Genomic DNA, 16,529 nt, shown 5'->3' with positions numbered 1-16,529 from the left:
TACTGTTGTGTGTGTGGATAGTGCACTCCATTCTACACATCTTAGTTTACACAGCACTTGTTAATGGGTACCATATCAGTTAATAATGGTACCTGAGATAGAGTTGGCATTCCATCCTTGGTGAAATTAGTCACTTGACTTCTTATAGTCATAAATCAGACTTTAAGGACCAGTATTAGCCCTTAAAAAAATCCCTTTAGGGCTTAGAGAAATCATCATTGTTCTAGCATCCACATTTCCCTGCTTGTATGGGTCAGACGAAATTCGTTGAAGCAGATTTTCTATGACCTGATGCCTTTCCTGTCACCAACCTTTACCTGTTTCCAAGCTAGGTAATATCTACCATAGCCATGCATGTTTTTCACAGAAGACTGAAAATGAATAATTTTGCTTGAATAATGATGCTTATTTATAACCATCTCGTGGTATCTAGACAAAGGTACACACCAACACATATATATGATAAGCTTCTTTCAGTTTCTTATTTCTTTATTGCCCACAAGGGGCTAAACATAGAGGGGACAAACAAGGACAGACAAACGGGTCAAGTCAATTACATCGACCCTAGTGCATAACTGGTGCTTAATTTATTGACCCCGAAAGGATGAAAGGCAAAGTTGACCTCAGCGGAATTTGAACTCAGAATGTAAAAACCGCTAAGCATTTCGCCCGGCGTGCTAACATTTCTGCCAGCTCACTGCCTTTCAGTTTCTATCTACTTTCAATTTCTATCTACCAAATCCACTCATATGACTTTGGTTGGTTTGGAACTATAGTAGAAGACACTGGTTAAAGGTGTTGCACAGTGGGACTGAACCTAAGATCACATGGTTGGGAATTAAACCTCGCAACTACAAAGCTATACCAGCAATATTAATATATTTAAGTTACCTGTCAACAGGTAAACCAGCAATTTGCCATTCTCTGATTTTCAAAGGGTTTCCTAAAGTTTTGGACAAAGAGAACTGAGCTGAAAGAGGAATCCCTCTCTTCTTGCAACATTTATACCATTCTTGGAGACATTCCTGAAGGGAAAAAGAAAAGAAATAAGAAAAATCAGAAGAAAGTCTTTGAATATACATTTCTTTAATTTGAAGGGTACATGCATATAATATTTATATATACTTTATATGCACTTGCATGCAGTATTTAATATATTGGGTTGTCAGGAAAGTTTGTGCCGCTTTTTAAAGGAAAGAAAAAGGTCAATAAATAGTTGCCATTACATTTTTAATCAACCAAACATGAACCATTTTGTTGCACAATGTGTCTCCATCTTTCCTTTAACTTGAAAATACCCTCTTCCCAGAATCGAGGTGGTTTCATGATAAATAATTTATCAAGGTATCTTTTTACGTCATCCAAGGAATTGAAATTTTTACCATTAAGACTATTCTGCAGAGACCTGAATAAGTGGAAATCTGAAGGCGCAATATCTGGTGAAAATGGAGGGTGGGGTAACACATCCCAGCCGAGCTGCAGCAATTTTTGTCTGGTTCCCAAAGCATCAAGTGCTGGAAATGAATTTTCTTATCTTCTATTGTAAAGGGTTACAGAATTAACACAGGTTATAGGAACATAAACCTTCTTCCACAAAAAGATAGCTTAAACTGTGCTCTAAATGGAAGTGTAGTCAAATCCTATTTTATAGACTCAACCATGTTCTAAAATAAGTCGAAAGGTAAGCTACTATAAACTGGCATGAACTTTCCGGACAACCCAATAGAATGCTTTAAATACAACACTTTTTTACTGCTTACTAAGAACCCATGAGAAAAATCTCTATATAATTAGTTGCACTACCTGCCAGAAATAGCAGCTAAATCTCTCTAAAAACCACCCTTTACTGGCTTTTTTTTAAAAAAAAGACATTAGATAATGTAATCTAAGCTATAGCTGAAAAGATGGGATGATCATGACCAGAATATCTGACATGATAGCTCAACTGGACCACTGCTGTTCTAGGGTTATAAAACAGCAACCACGATACAAACCAATGAAAGAACCTTTGTATGATCATCCAACCTGCTAGAAATATCAGCTAAATCACTCTGATGCAACATCCTACTATTTTAATAAAGAAAGGAAGGATGCATTGAATTATATAGTCGTCCATACATGACATGTAAAAAGGAATAGGTTATAACTGGGATGACTTTGATCCCTTGTCTACTTGATCAAGATCCATCTGGAGTCAAACAACAACAACAACAACACTATACATAGCATAGTTAAATCCATATTACTCCATGAGGAGCATAGATTCAGTTTCCTGGTTTCTCTGGCATATATATTCCTCCATGGACAGGACGCTGGTTCATCACAGAATTACTCATTTTTACCAGCTGAGTGGACTGGAGTAATGTGAAATGAAGTGTTTTGCTCATGGAAAACTCAGTCCAATAATCAAAACTATGATCATACGATCATGAGTCCAACACCTTAACTACAAAGCCATGTGTCTCTATGACATAGAAATAGCAGTCAAATTTCCTGAAACTGCACTCTACTGTCTTAGAAAAGGATGCATTTTGATAGCATAGTCATAAATATAGTATGCCAAAAACTGATAGAATATTAAAATAAACAATAAAAGGAGAGCAACCATGGGATGTTCCCATGTTGGAATCCCTTTGATTTGAGGTCTATTCAACTGAGGCTCATCTAAGAGTAAACCACCACCGCCACCACTCTCCTCCTCCTCCCGCCTCCTCCGCCTCATCATCACCATCATCATCATCAGTAGCAGCTGCAGCACATCATCACACCACTTACATATCCTTATATCTTACCTGTCTGTAAGAAGAGATGAAAGGACCAAGGTAGGCCACCACAGATGCTGACAGCAGGACATCTCCAATTATGTTATCATATGTGTTCGTTAAACTGTCTACTGCCTGGCAATAAACAACATAGTAATATGTTTACATTTATTAATCACAGAGAACAGGGGATCAACTCACAGCAGTTTCTCAGTAAATATATAAGAAATGAATTTTGTTTGATGATATACATACATACATTGTGTGTGCGCGCGCGTCTGTGTGTAATAGTTAGGATGTATGCCCGTCTCTTTTTTTTCTAATTCTTTGTAATATCCCTGTAGAGAAGTTGGGGGATCATTTCTAACTAAATCAATAAGGCCCTATCACTGGAAGTTAGATTCCAACCACAGGATAGAATTACATGCTGAACTGTCCTCCTCCCACCGTTTTGCCTACAGAATGACTTTACAGAATAATTATTAAATGGTAATTTTTGTTTTTATTTGAAAATCCCATCTCTATTAGAAAGCAATAATGGTTATAAGGGCAAATGTAGATATATAATCTTGGGAGAGAAGTCACAGTTTTCGAAGTAGTTTACCATAGATGTTTTCTTACTTGCTAATTTTAAAGAAAATACTCATCTCTGTTGGACAGTTGACCTCTATAACAATGTTTTGTCTGTTTATTTGTATGTATGTGTGTTTATATATGTTAATGATTGTTTTTATGTTATAATAATAGCAATTTTATCTTAAACTGGAGGATTACTCAATACTTTTGGTTGAGCACAAATTTGTTATTCTTTAACAAGATTAGTATTAACAGTCACTTCCAAATTTTGACCAAGCCATCATCAGATGTGTGAATGTGTGGGTGTACACATAGATGGAGAAATCAATCAAATCTATCTATCTACCTACCCACCACCCACTCACCCACCTACCTACTTATCTCTGTCTGTCTGTCTATATATATATATATATATATATGTATATATATATATATATCATCATCATCATCATCATCATCATCATTTAACGTCCGCTTTCCATGCTAGCATGGGTTGGACGGTTCAACTGGGGTCTGGGGAGCCCGAAGGCTGCACCAGGCCAGTCAGTTCTGGCAGTGTTTCTACAGCTGGATGCCCTTCCTAACGCCAACCACTCCGAGAGTGTAGTGGGTGATTTTATGTGCCACCGACACAGGTGCCAGACGAGGCTGGCGAACGGCCACACTCGGATGGTGTTTTTATGTGCCACCGACACAGGTGCCAGACGAAGCTGGCGAACGGCCACGCTCGGATGGTGTTTTTATGTGCCACCGACACAGGTGCCAGACAAGGCTAGTAGACGACCACGCTCGGATGGTGTTTTTATGTGCCACCGACACAGGTGCCAGACGAGGCTGGCGAACGGCCACGCTCGGATGGTGTTTTTATGTGCCACCGACACAGGTGCCAGACAAGGCTAGCAGACGACCACGCTCGGATGGTGTTTTTTTATGTGCCACCGACACAGGAGCCAGATTAGGCTGGCGATCGGCCACGATTGGATGGTGATTGTTACGTGCCCACAGCATGGAGGCCAGTCATTGCGGTACTGGCTACGGCCACGTTCGGATGGTTTTCTTGTGTGCCACCGGCACTGGTACCACAAAGATACAAATTCCATTGATGTTCATCTATTTTGATTTTGTTTGATTTTTGATTTGATATATATATATATATTTTTTTTTGATTTGATATATATATATATATGTATATATATATTTTATTAACTTTCCTCTCACACCGTCTCCGATGAAGGGATATTATTAATAAATATCCTAGAAACAGCTGTAAGACCTTCTATCTATAAATGCTCTAATATCTATACAGCCTTGGTTTTTTTATCTTATTGCACAAAAAATTCTTATATATATATATGTTTTCACTAATACATATGAGCAAGAACATACGTGTCTATGCAGGAGGGGTATCTTTATACTATGTGTGGGTGTGTCTGAATTTGTGCATGTTAAAATCTTAATGTTTACAATGCCAGCAGATTCTATAGAACTGGACAGTCACTTTGATATGTAAATATATTCATGATAAAAGACTACAGCAGTAAGAAGGAGGAAAGTTGTCATACAATATGAAACCGACAATATGAAAATGTTCGAACTGTAAGAGAAAATGGTAGGAAAGGATTGCTTTGTATAACCTGCTTAGGCCTCCATCTCAGCTTTAAATGGAAATGGGAGTGGAGTAAGTTAGAAATGCACAGAAAGTGAAGTGGGACACTTGAGGAAACTCTCTTTCCTGGAATGGAAATGTGAGTGAAAACTAAATTAGAAATACATCAAATGAAAGTGTGCTGTTTCCTAGTGAGTTGTTGGTGGGTATAAATAAGGGCAGCATATATAGGAAGTAGAGTATTTCAAAAGAATTACATCAGGAATGAAGGCATGGATAAAAATTAGTGTGGGAAAAATAAAATAGGAAGTAAAATTAAATTTTTTGTTACCATATTTCTCTTGAAATACAATAACTTCCTATTTAGTATAATTTAGTATAATAATTCTTATTAATAAATAAATATATGCACCCTTTTAAAGCCTAGCCAGGCTCATGGGCCCGGTTTCCCGGTTTCTGTGGCATATGTGTTCCCCAGCTGGATGGGACGCCAGTCCATCGCAGCGTTACTCATCTTTGCCAGCTGAGTGGACTGGAGCAACGTGAAATGAAGCGTTTTGCTCAAGAACACAACGCATTGCCCGGTCCAGGAATCGAAACCACAATCTTGGTGCTGACACCCTAACCACTAAACCACGCACCTCCACTAATAGCTCTCATTACTAAATTGATATTTTGAGCATAAATTTACATAAAATTCTGATGAAAGGTTTTGATTTAGTTTTTTTAAAATATGAAGTTCATAGTCTCAGGCAGGTTGGTGCCAAAAGAGTTAAGGGAAGGGATGTGTCTCATCCTATAAATGTTCAAATTTAACATAAGAGATATTGGTTTCTTAAACGCCAAGGTTTCAGTTTGATGTAGAGAGAACTGAATCAAGTTAGTGAAATGAATTTAAGCAATAAGGGCATTTAATTTGTGAAATCTGCTCCCCTTCTCAGTACAGCTGGAAGTTAGAAATCTAAAACAAGGTTACAGGGGAAAATGTAAAATTCTACCTGTATCCACCGGTCATGTTCACCACCAAGGCCATTTATAAGTTTCTCTGCTCTTTCAAGTTTCACTTTTGTCAGTTCTATGTTGAATTCCAGATTCTTCAATAATGACAATAAACAACATCAATGACAATAACAACCATGGTAACGACAACTAATGAAAGCTTGTAAAAATGACTGTTTCAACTTACCTATTATAGTTGTATTAGTAATTAAAATAAATTTTGCAGCAGCTGTATGTTATCGGTATCATTGTTGCTATTGTTATCAACATTAATCATTTTACATCTAGTTTTCCATTTGAACATAGGTAGGGATGCAATATGTCTATTTTAAAACTGGGATTGCTTACATATATGTTCATATACATACATTATATACCGGGCTGGATTAAGACCTATAGATGCCCAAAACACTTACAAGATTTTGGTGCACCCATATATATATAATTCAAAATATAAAACAATAATGAACAATAAAATAAATTTTAATTTTTTAAAATGAAACAAAACTAAGAGTAAAATGGAAAACAATGTTTATTTTTGTACACTTCCACTTTATTCATATTTGAAATTTTTCCTCCTACTTTTTTTAATTGCAAATTCTTTGAATCAGATCCTCGCTATGACACCATGAATACTTTGAAATGATATTTCCGATCATATAAACCACTTTGAATATCATTTTAACAAGTTCAAAGTGATTTCTTTTGTGCCATAAACCATTTACGTAATACACCCACTTCCCTATAATCATGTGCTCAGAGCACATGCTTATTTTGCTTGATGATTAATTCAGTGTTGATTACACACACACACACACACTCTGATTTATTTCCCTTAGCTCTTTTTATTTGTGTGTGTGTGTGTGTAAATATGTATGTACATACAGGCAAACAAGAACAAGATGAGAGAAATAACATCATCATCATCATCGTTTAACGTCTGCTTTCAATGCTAGCATGGGTTGGACGATCTGATTGAGGACTAGCGAACCAGCCAAGATGAATAATAACATGCGGCTATACAGTTAAAGTATTTGCTTTACAGTATATGGTCTCAAGTACATTGCCCCTGCATGGTACATTGGGTGCATGTCAGCTACTATATTGTACATGTTACAGTATTGCCTGCTCTTATTTATTCCTCTCTGCAGACTACAGCACCAGGAAAATCACTTGCTCAATATAACCTGGAATATTCTTGATAAAGTCCCTTCTTTCTCACTCAGAGCTCATAACTGTCATCTTTGTCTTCAAAAACTGTAACAGCTGTAACAAAATAATTTAACTACAGTTGACATCAACAGAGCTTTCATTAACGCTATACTATATGCTGAAAGGCGGTGAGCTGGCAGAAACGTTAGCATGCCAGGCAAAATGCATAGCTGTATTTCATCTGTCACTACGTTCTGAGTTCAAATTCCGCCGAGGTCGACTTTGCCTTTCATCTTTTCGGGGTCGATTAAATAAGTACCAGTTATGCACTGGGGCCGATATAATCGATTTAATCTGTTTTTCTATGCTTGTTTGTTCCCTCTGTGTTTAGCCCCTTGTGGGTAGTAAAGAAATATATACTATATGCTGAACTAAAAGTTGTAATTATTTTACTGGAATTTCTAATGAAAGCAAAGAGACTACTTCTGTCTTGTGTGACAGCTAACTCCCATTCTTCATCCAATAGTCACTATAACACCTAACAACAGCTGGGTGACAGATTCGATCATATGACTCAAACAGGCCAATGAGAAGCACCCTCACTAATAAACCAGTATCAGTTAGGCTCATTTACAAGCTTTGACTGTTTCATCACTCAGTATTAAAGTATATGATCAATCAGACATGCTTTTAGTGCTTGTAAAACTTTTAGTAACACAAATCTTAAGCAATCGTGTGTGTGTGTGAGTGCATATATATATATATACATATATATCTTACCTTTTTCTCTTGTTGTTTTTTGTGTAAGTTTTGTTTCAAAGAATCCAGTTTAGCCTTCACATCTTTCAGTTCTTTCTGTTTCTTTCCAAGTTCACCCATTTGTTCTTTAAGAAATGTCTCAGCTACTGCTAAACTTTCTTTCTTGGGTGCTACAAACTAGAGAGATAAGACAGTGATTGTGTGAGTGTGTGTATATATGCATGTGTGTGTGTATAAATACACACACACACACACATTGTCATCAATACTTAACATGCATTTTCCATGCTGGCATGGGTTGGACAGTTTGACAAGAGCTGAAGAACCAGAGGACTGCACCAAGTTCCAACTACTTTGGCATAGTACCCATGGCTGAATGCCCCCTCCTAATGCCACCAACTTCACAAAGTGTACTAGGTGCATTTTATTGTGACACCAATACTAGAGAGGATATGGGTGAGAGATTGATAGATAGCAAGGTGTGAGAAAGAACGATGGCTGTTGATAACCAAATGGTCACCAGAAAGTTTAGGTTGAGTCTGTGAGGTAAATGCAAATCTGATAGAATCCCTTAAGTATATACTTCAAGCCGGTGAGAGAGCTGGGTTGATAAAGGTGAGAGGGAAAGTAGTACAACGTAGGCAAAAGGGTCAGATAAGTCTAGTAGTATTCCTAGTTACACCAGAAGAAATGTATGGGGAGTCAAAGAGACCACTGTTATCCTTAGTTACTTTGACAGTATAGAACAGGGACAAGGAGAAGAGGAGAGAGATTGAAGGGAAGGCAGGTGAAGGGATAATGGTAAGGGCTACAGAGACATGGGTGACAAATTGTATGAGTGAAAGACAAGTGAGGGATAAGAAGGAAGTGTGATAAAAGGAGCATGTGGTAGAGGAGTGAGTGATAGCATGTTAGAAGGAGATTGGCTATCAAGGAGGGCAAAGATTTATTTATTAGCCACTCACTCACACACACACACACACACACACACACACACACACACACACACATACTTACACACAGACACTTGCATATATGCATTCTTGCATGTTCATATGTGTATGTACCTAAACCTACAAGCCCATGTACACATATATCACATAGATACTATGTAGAGAAGATCCCACAAATTTTGTCCCCTATTTGGCCATGTCAAGACACATACTACTGCACAAGGTATTTTTTCATCCATATAAGATGCAACAATTTTAGATCTATCTTTATCACCTTGCCCTAAGTCTTCCTTGGTCTCCTTTTCTGCAGATTCCATTTCCTTTGAGTGCATGGCATGCCTTTATATAGCTGTTCTCCTCCATACATTTTACTTGCCCATAACCATGCAGTCCTCTTTTTTGCATACTATTGGGTCATCCCATAAGTAATGTGGTTTTTTCAATTGCATGAACTAAAAGTCTGAGAGGAACAGGATAAACTAGTTGCACCAACTTGCTAAAAAAGCAAGTAGTAATTTTACCTTGTCCTTATTTTTAGTGCAAGTTTTGAAGAGTGCAGTTCGATTTTAACTGTTATTTTTTCAAAGCTATAATAGAAGTGACAAAGGTGCATTTTGGCATATTTTGCTTTATGAGTTCAGTAAAGGCAACAATGCAAAGGAAAGTGCGAGGAATATTAATGCAGTATATGAGGATCAGTCAATAAGCATAAGCCAGTTGCAACTGTGGTTCCAGAAATTCTAAGCCAGAAAGTACAGCTTAGAAGACGAGCATCATCCTGGAAGATCTGTAGAGCACGACAAAGACATCCTGCAAACCCTGGTGGAACAAAATCCCATTGTAACTGTTGAGGAACAAGCAGAGAAGCATGGATTTGGTCATTCAACCAGTCATTCAAGTCAGTGCTAGAAGGAAAACGACCATCTTTAGTTTCAAGACTAAAAGTGTTCTTCCATCAGGATAATGCTTGGCCAAATACAGCGAAGATGACATTCCAAAGGCTGGTGCAGTTTGAATGGGAAATGACACCCCATCCACCATATTCACTGGACATAGCCCCATCTGACTATCATTTATTCTGCAGTCTTCAGTTGCATCATTTATGGGATGGCCCAATATATTTGATTACTCATATGTTCAGTTTTTATGCACACTAGTATTATATACCCAGCAGAGTTTGCTAGCTTCATTTCTTCCTGTGCTTCTCAGAGATTGCTTATTGAATGAACATTATTAAACACTTTGCTTCTTTTGTTGCACAGGATAAATATATGTATGTTATAAATAATTGAATTATTGGGTTGTCAGATAAATTTGTTGTTTTTCTATTTATTTAATCTTTATTTTTCATCAATGGTTTTAGCAAATCAATCAATGATATATTCATCTCCATTAATTTTTTTTTTTACTTGTTTCAGTCACTTGACTGCAACCATGCTGGAGCACTGCCTTTTAGTCGAGAAAATCGACCCCAGGACTTATTCTTTGTAAGCCTAGTACTTATTCTATTGGTCTCTTTTGCCAAACCGCTAAGTTATGGGGATGTAAACACACCAGCATTGGTTGTCAAGCAATGTTGGGGGGACAAACACAGACACACAAACATATACACATGCACACATATATATAAATACATATTTACGACGGGCTTCTTTTAGTTTCTGTCTACCAAAATCCACTCACAAGGCTTTGGTCGACCCGAGGCTCTAGTAGAAGACACTTACCCAAGGTGCCATGCAGTGGGACTGAACCTGGAACCATGCAGTTGGTAAGCAAGCTACTTACCACACAGCCACTCCTGTGCCATTGTTAACAATTTTGTTGCCAGCATTCCACTAGATTGTCTATGCCTTTTTTGACAGTAGAAATTATCAGATCTTCACTTAAAGAATTCATCAAACTACCTTTTCAGCTCCACAAACAAATTTAACTGACAACCCAATAATTTATCTAAATATATACTTAAATACGGAGATAATGGTTACAGTTGATTTTTAGAGTGAAATATATTGTGTGTAAAATACAAATTGTAAAATAATTTTGCTTTTACTGACCTTAATGACACTGTCGTAAACATCGATTGCCTTCACCCACTTACACAAACCTTCACAGGCAGAGGAGACATTTTTGATTATTGAAGGATCAAATTCTTTGTTAGAGATATACTTCTCACGGATCTTGTTAATTATTGCTGGAGGAATGTTGTCTTTGTCATAGTCTCTCAGTGAATCCAAGAATTTCATGTCACTAAGCATCTGAGAGAAAGAAAGAATTTGTAGTGGAAAGAACTGGATTACAACTTAGGAGATGGAGATAATACCCAATAACAGTGTTTAGAAGTAGCAAAAGTTGCAAAATCATGCAACTTCATGTAACTAGAGTAGTTACAACATGTAGATAGGGTTCTAACAATAATCATGATGATACCATCAACACAATCTGCATCAATATTTTCAACAACAAAAATATATAACAACAACCATAACAACTGACCTTCTTTGATGCAGCCCAGTAATCTTCTACTATTTTACCATTCTGGTCTGTTTTCTTATCAGGCTTGATTCCCTAAGGAAGAAATTTGAAATATTTGGTTCTAAGATTCTTGTGTTTATGACCACATGATTACAGAAGAATACATCATGATTTTGTGACATTTCTTTTTTTTTTTTAAAGGATTTGACCCCCCAAATAGATTACAACTTAGCTATAAACATAGATTGTCATCAACAACATGTAATCATGTATAATCACAAACATCCAACTATATTATTTAATTTACAATATACCCAAGCAAAGAAATACCAGTAGTAATCATGTCATATACCAAATGCCTAACAATAAGAACCATTATATCATGCACCCAGGAACTCTGGAGCGAAATTTTGTAAGGTGGCATTAGACAGTCATAGGATTAGGGATGGTAAAGTTCAAGGGCTCTGTAAATTTTTTCTTGTTGCAGAAGGTTGGAACTTGTCAGATAATCGTGGATTCCTTTTTGACTCTAAACTTTGGACTGATGAACTGGCTAATACCTATTTCTTTATTACCCACAAGGGGCTAAACACAGAGGGGACAGACATAGGTATTAAATCGATTACATCGACCCCAGTGCGAAACTGGTACTTAATTTATCGACCCCGAAAGGATGAAAGGCCAAGTCGACCTCGGCGGAATTTGAACTCACAACGTAACGGCAGACGAAATACCGCTAAGCATTTCGCCCGGCATGTTAACGTTTCTGCCAGCTCGCCGCCTTTTGAACTGGCTAATACCATCTTCTTATAGGTTCTGCATGCATCTAAATTATAGAATACGTCCTACATTGTATCTATATTACCTTCATTGTGCACACTGCTGCCATCACCAGTTTTACTCCTTGAGGTGGGTTTGTCATTGCTTTCACAATAGTGATATCATTTTGTTTCAGTGTATGTAGTGCTGCAACAGCAGTGTTAAAGGCAGGCATGGCTAGCTTCAGCTTTTCTTCACATTCATTCTGCAGAAAAATAAGATTTAGGATATAATTTTACCTCATCATAAATATTTTTAAAACTTCAAAAATTTTTATAATTAGCAAGTGGAAGAGAAATGAGTAATGATTGACATATAGGAGAACTGAATAATGCTTGGCATTATTTGTTAGTAGAGATTTAAAAATACAAATTTTTATACATGAATAAAATTTAGTAATAAGGCCATATGAAGGCACAAGCATGGCTGTGTGGTAAGAAGCTTGCTACCCAACCACATGATTCTGGGTTCAGTCCCACTGCATCTCATCTTGGGCAAGTGTCTTCTACTGTAGCCTCAGGTCGACCAAAGTCTTGTGAGTGGGTATGGTAGAAGGAAAAGGAAAGAAGCCTACCATATATGTGTACACACACATGCACATGTATGTATATATGCATATATATATATGTATATATCTATGTGTGAATGTCTTTGTTTGTCCCCTACCACTGCTTGACTGATGTTGGTATGTTAATGTCTTTGTAACTTACTAGTTTGGCAAAAGAGTGCTAGAATAAGTACAAAGCTTTAAAAAATAAGTCCTGGGGTCGATTTGTTCGACCTAAACCCTTCAAGGTGATGCCCCAGTAAAATATTAAAAGATTATGTAAGGGAAAACTAAAGGTTCAGAAGTTATATGTCAATGATACTATCAAATATAACTAAAGCTCAATCAAGAGATTGGATGTCAAAAGAATTCAATGAGTCAGAGATCAATAGTGAAACTAGATGGGCATGGGGATGGTCCACCCTGAATGATACTTTTGTGAGGGGGTGGCACATTTTAGTTTGCTGTATAAGCTAGTACAGCTTGGGATCTTGGCAGAGTGGGGATTGAGGTAAAAATCCAAAAGGCTGTCTTAAGTGGTATGCAATATAGCTATGCCACTGCCAGGGGTTATACATCATTGAACTATTGGAAAAAGTAATATGTCTCTAAAATCAAAAAAGCCAAAGGTAATATGTCAAGGAAATTCAAAGTGCTAAAGGTCACAGCTTATGAACATTTAAAGTGTGAGAGACCCCCAGAGTAACAGAATGTCAATGGTCGGCATAATTGCCATCTAACCATCATTATCATGACTGTCATCTAACCTTGATAGACTGTGCTTCCGTAGCTGCTTTGTTAGCAACAGCTTCATCTTGCTCTACAAGTTGTTTAGCAGCTTCCACCTCATGCCTCTCCTTCTCTATGGTTTTTATCAGCTCCACTGTCTCCTTGCTAGTTTCTAGTAGCTGTGGCTGGAGAGCAAACAGCTCTTTCTGCATGATGTTGATCTATAAAAATCATAAATAAAATTACTGTGTGAATGGAAAGCGATGATGACAATGATAATGATGATGGTAATGATAATCCTTTCTATCATTGGTACAAGGCTTGAAATTTTGGGTGAGTAGGGAGGATTGTCGATTATATCAACCCTAGTCAGCAACTGGTACTTATTTCATTGACCCTGAAAGGATGAAAAGCAAAGATGACTTTGGCAGAATTTGAACTCAGAACACAAAGATGGACAAAACACTGCTAAGCATTTTGCCTAGTGTGCTAACAATTCTACCCACCCACCATCTTAATGATGGTGATAATAATGATGATGATAACGGTTGATAGTGGCAATAGGGATGATGGTAGCAATGTTATTGGTGGTGGTGGTGATGATGATGATAAATGGAAATGATTATTAATATTACTGAATTGGTAATAGTATTGGTAGACTATCAAACAAAATGCCTTGCAATAATTAGGTACATCTCTTAACATTCTGAGTTCATATCTCATCAGGGCTCACTTCACTCTTTAATCTTTTCGGGGTAAATAAAATAAAGGACCAGTGTAGTAGTTGATATAAATAACTATATCCCTTCACTAAATTTCAAGTCTTCCACCAGGAATCTTTCAGAAACTGATTAAATTGATGTTCATTTCAAAAATATTTATGTCTGTTTTGGAAATCAACACAACCAAATAATCAACAATTATTGTATATTTATGTAAACATTGAATACCATGCTCCTTGGGGCCATAAGACACCCTAGGCAATATACCACTTATAGATCTCCAGCATTGTCTTCAGTGACTAAAACAAGACATATTGGACAAGTACATCATGCTCTAAACTATTATTCATAAGAGAATTTCTGCTGAGAGTTATACATTCTTCAAACCTATAGTTATGTCATGTAGTTCTTAGTTACACCTTGATGGACTGTATCTTCTTATGGTGTCTAGTTATGAGTTAGAGTGACTGCACATAACCATGGTGTCCATTTATTTGTGGTACCTATATATAGCTAGGCTGGTTAAATATGATATAATTAATGCTTATACTACCCATTTACAGTTATGTACATTGAGCCTTTTTATAGAGTCTATTTTACAATTACTTCATGGTACTTATTTACTGTTATGTGGGATGAATTTGATCTCATTTCTTACAGATAAGTAGAATATACATTGATATATTCCCTGGAGGAGACCATACATAGTCATTTTACTTCTTAGAGATAGTAGCCAAATATCTTTCAAAACTCATATTATCAAACTAAAAATGAAAGGTATTCAATGATGTAGTCCTATATATCCCTTGAAAGAAGAATAACTGGTTGAAGTGCTTTTGCTTGTGAATCTTCTCTGCCAGGCTTGACCAGAAGCAAAACAGCAGTGACATAACCAACAACATATTTATGGCTAAGTTTAATATTTAGAAAACATAGTACCAAGGTAGTCTGTAACTTCCCATACCATATATTTATGATGAGATGGACTAAGTCAGTAAAACTTAAGGGTCTTTACCATGGACACAGAACAGTAAGAGTAACAATATGAACTAGTTGAGCTTATTGATTTATTCACTGATTGTGTTTGTGCATTTATATATTGCAAAGTGAAATGATAACTATTTTTTTTTACCAATTTTGACAATTTAGGCATTGTGGAACTCAAAGAATATTGTTGTTTGACCAAACCTGAAACTTTGAAAATTCCAGTTTCTCCAATCCAACAACATATCGGTTCTTTAGTGTCAGAATTTCCATTCTTTTCTGACTAAGGAGTGTCTTAAATGTCCGAATTAATTCCAGATAAGATGTTGGTGTCACATAATTCTGATGGTTGAGAGCTTCATAGTACCTAGGAAAGAAATTAGATTTGTCATTATTACAGTGAATATTGTCTCTGTGGTGTAGAGGTAGGCCCCTGGTTGAGGGAAGGTGGAAGAAGAGGAAGACTGAACTATGATTTGGCTTTGATTCTCTGTTCAAACTTCTTATTAAACTTATGGCAATGAAGCGACTGAGAAAGGCACTACACATAGTACCATCTTGGTGTTATGAGAGCCAGGAAGCCTATGGGCCACTTCTTTGGCACAACACCTAGGCTCATGAGTACCTAAAGCTGAACTTGATCACACATTCTCCTTTTCTTATGTATTTCTATAAACCCATGTGGGAGATGAATAATTCATAAAGATAGAGACATGCATACACACAGACTTACACACACATACATGCATATTTGTACATGCACATACACACACACATATGTATCTATGTATGCATGAGAGAAAGAGAGAGAGAGAGAGAGAGAGAGAGAGAGAGAGAGAGAGAGAGAGGGAGAGAGTGTGTGTTTGTGTATGTATTCATTAAATAGGCAACATATTCTAAATAAATGCAGCATAAATGAAGCAAAATATTTTTCAACTAAAAAATTCTTATGTATTCTCTTTTACTTGTTTCAGTCATTTGACTGTGGCCATGCTGGAGCACTGCTTTTACTTGAACAAATCGACCCCAGGACTTATTCTTTGTAAGTCTAGTACTTTATTCTATCGGTCTCTTTTGCTGAACCGCTAGATTACAGGGACATAAACACAACCATTGGTTGTCAAGCGATGTTGAGGGGACAAACACAGACACACAAACACACACACACATATATATATATACATATACATATATACGACGGGCTTCTTTCAGTTTCCGTCTACTAAATCCACTCACAAGGCTTTGGTCGGCCCGAGGCTATAGTAGAAGACACTCGCCCAAGGTGCCACGCAGTGGGACTGAACCCAGAACCATGTGGTTGATAAGCAAGTTACTTACCACACAGCCACTCCTGTGCCTATGTATATGAAAATATATTTTTAAAAAAATGAGAACTGCTACTTTATTTTATTAAACTCTGAAGGGATTAAAGGAAAAACTGAGCTAGGT

At 36.9% G+C, this 16,529-nt stretch overlaps 1 protein-coding gene across 1 annotated transcript in view; it reads right to left on the bottom strand.

Moving 5' to 3' along the window:
* The window catches only part of LOC115211117 (dynein heavy chain 3, axonemal-like), a 180,634-nt gene that overhangs the window by 46,723 nt on the left and 117,382 nt on the right, over positions 1-16,529 (bottom strand). The window contains exons 52-60 of the mRNA XM_029780047.2: positions 15,285-15,447; positions 13,413-13,595; positions 12,145-12,303; positions 11,301-11,372; positions 10,862-11,062; positions 7,876-8,031; positions 5,943-6,038; positions 2,793-2,897; positions 892-1,025 (exon numbers count right to left, since the gene is read on the bottom strand). Of these exons, the coding sequence (XP_029635907.2) occupies positions 892-1,025; positions 2,793-2,897; positions 5,943-6,038; positions 7,876-8,031; positions 10,862-11,062; positions 11,301-11,372; positions 12,145-12,303; positions 13,413-13,595; positions 15,285-15,447 (1,269 nt within the window). The remainder of the gene's footprint in view (positions 1-891; positions 1,026-2,792; positions 2,898-5,942; positions 6,039-7,875; positions 8,032-10,861; positions 11,063-11,300; positions 11,373-12,144; positions 12,304-13,412; positions 13,596-15,284; positions 15,448-16,529) is intronic.

The sequence above is a fragment of the Octopus sinensis genome, linkage group LG1 (genome assembly GCF_006345805.1).
Source record: "Octopus sinensis linkage group LG1, ASM634580v1, whole genome shotgun sequence".
NCBI lineage: Eukaryota > Metazoa > Mollusca > Cephalopoda > Octopoda > Octopodidae > Octopus > Octopus sinensis.
Note: the sequence above shows the minus strand (reverse complement) of the source record. Positions and strands in the feature narration are given on the sequence as shown.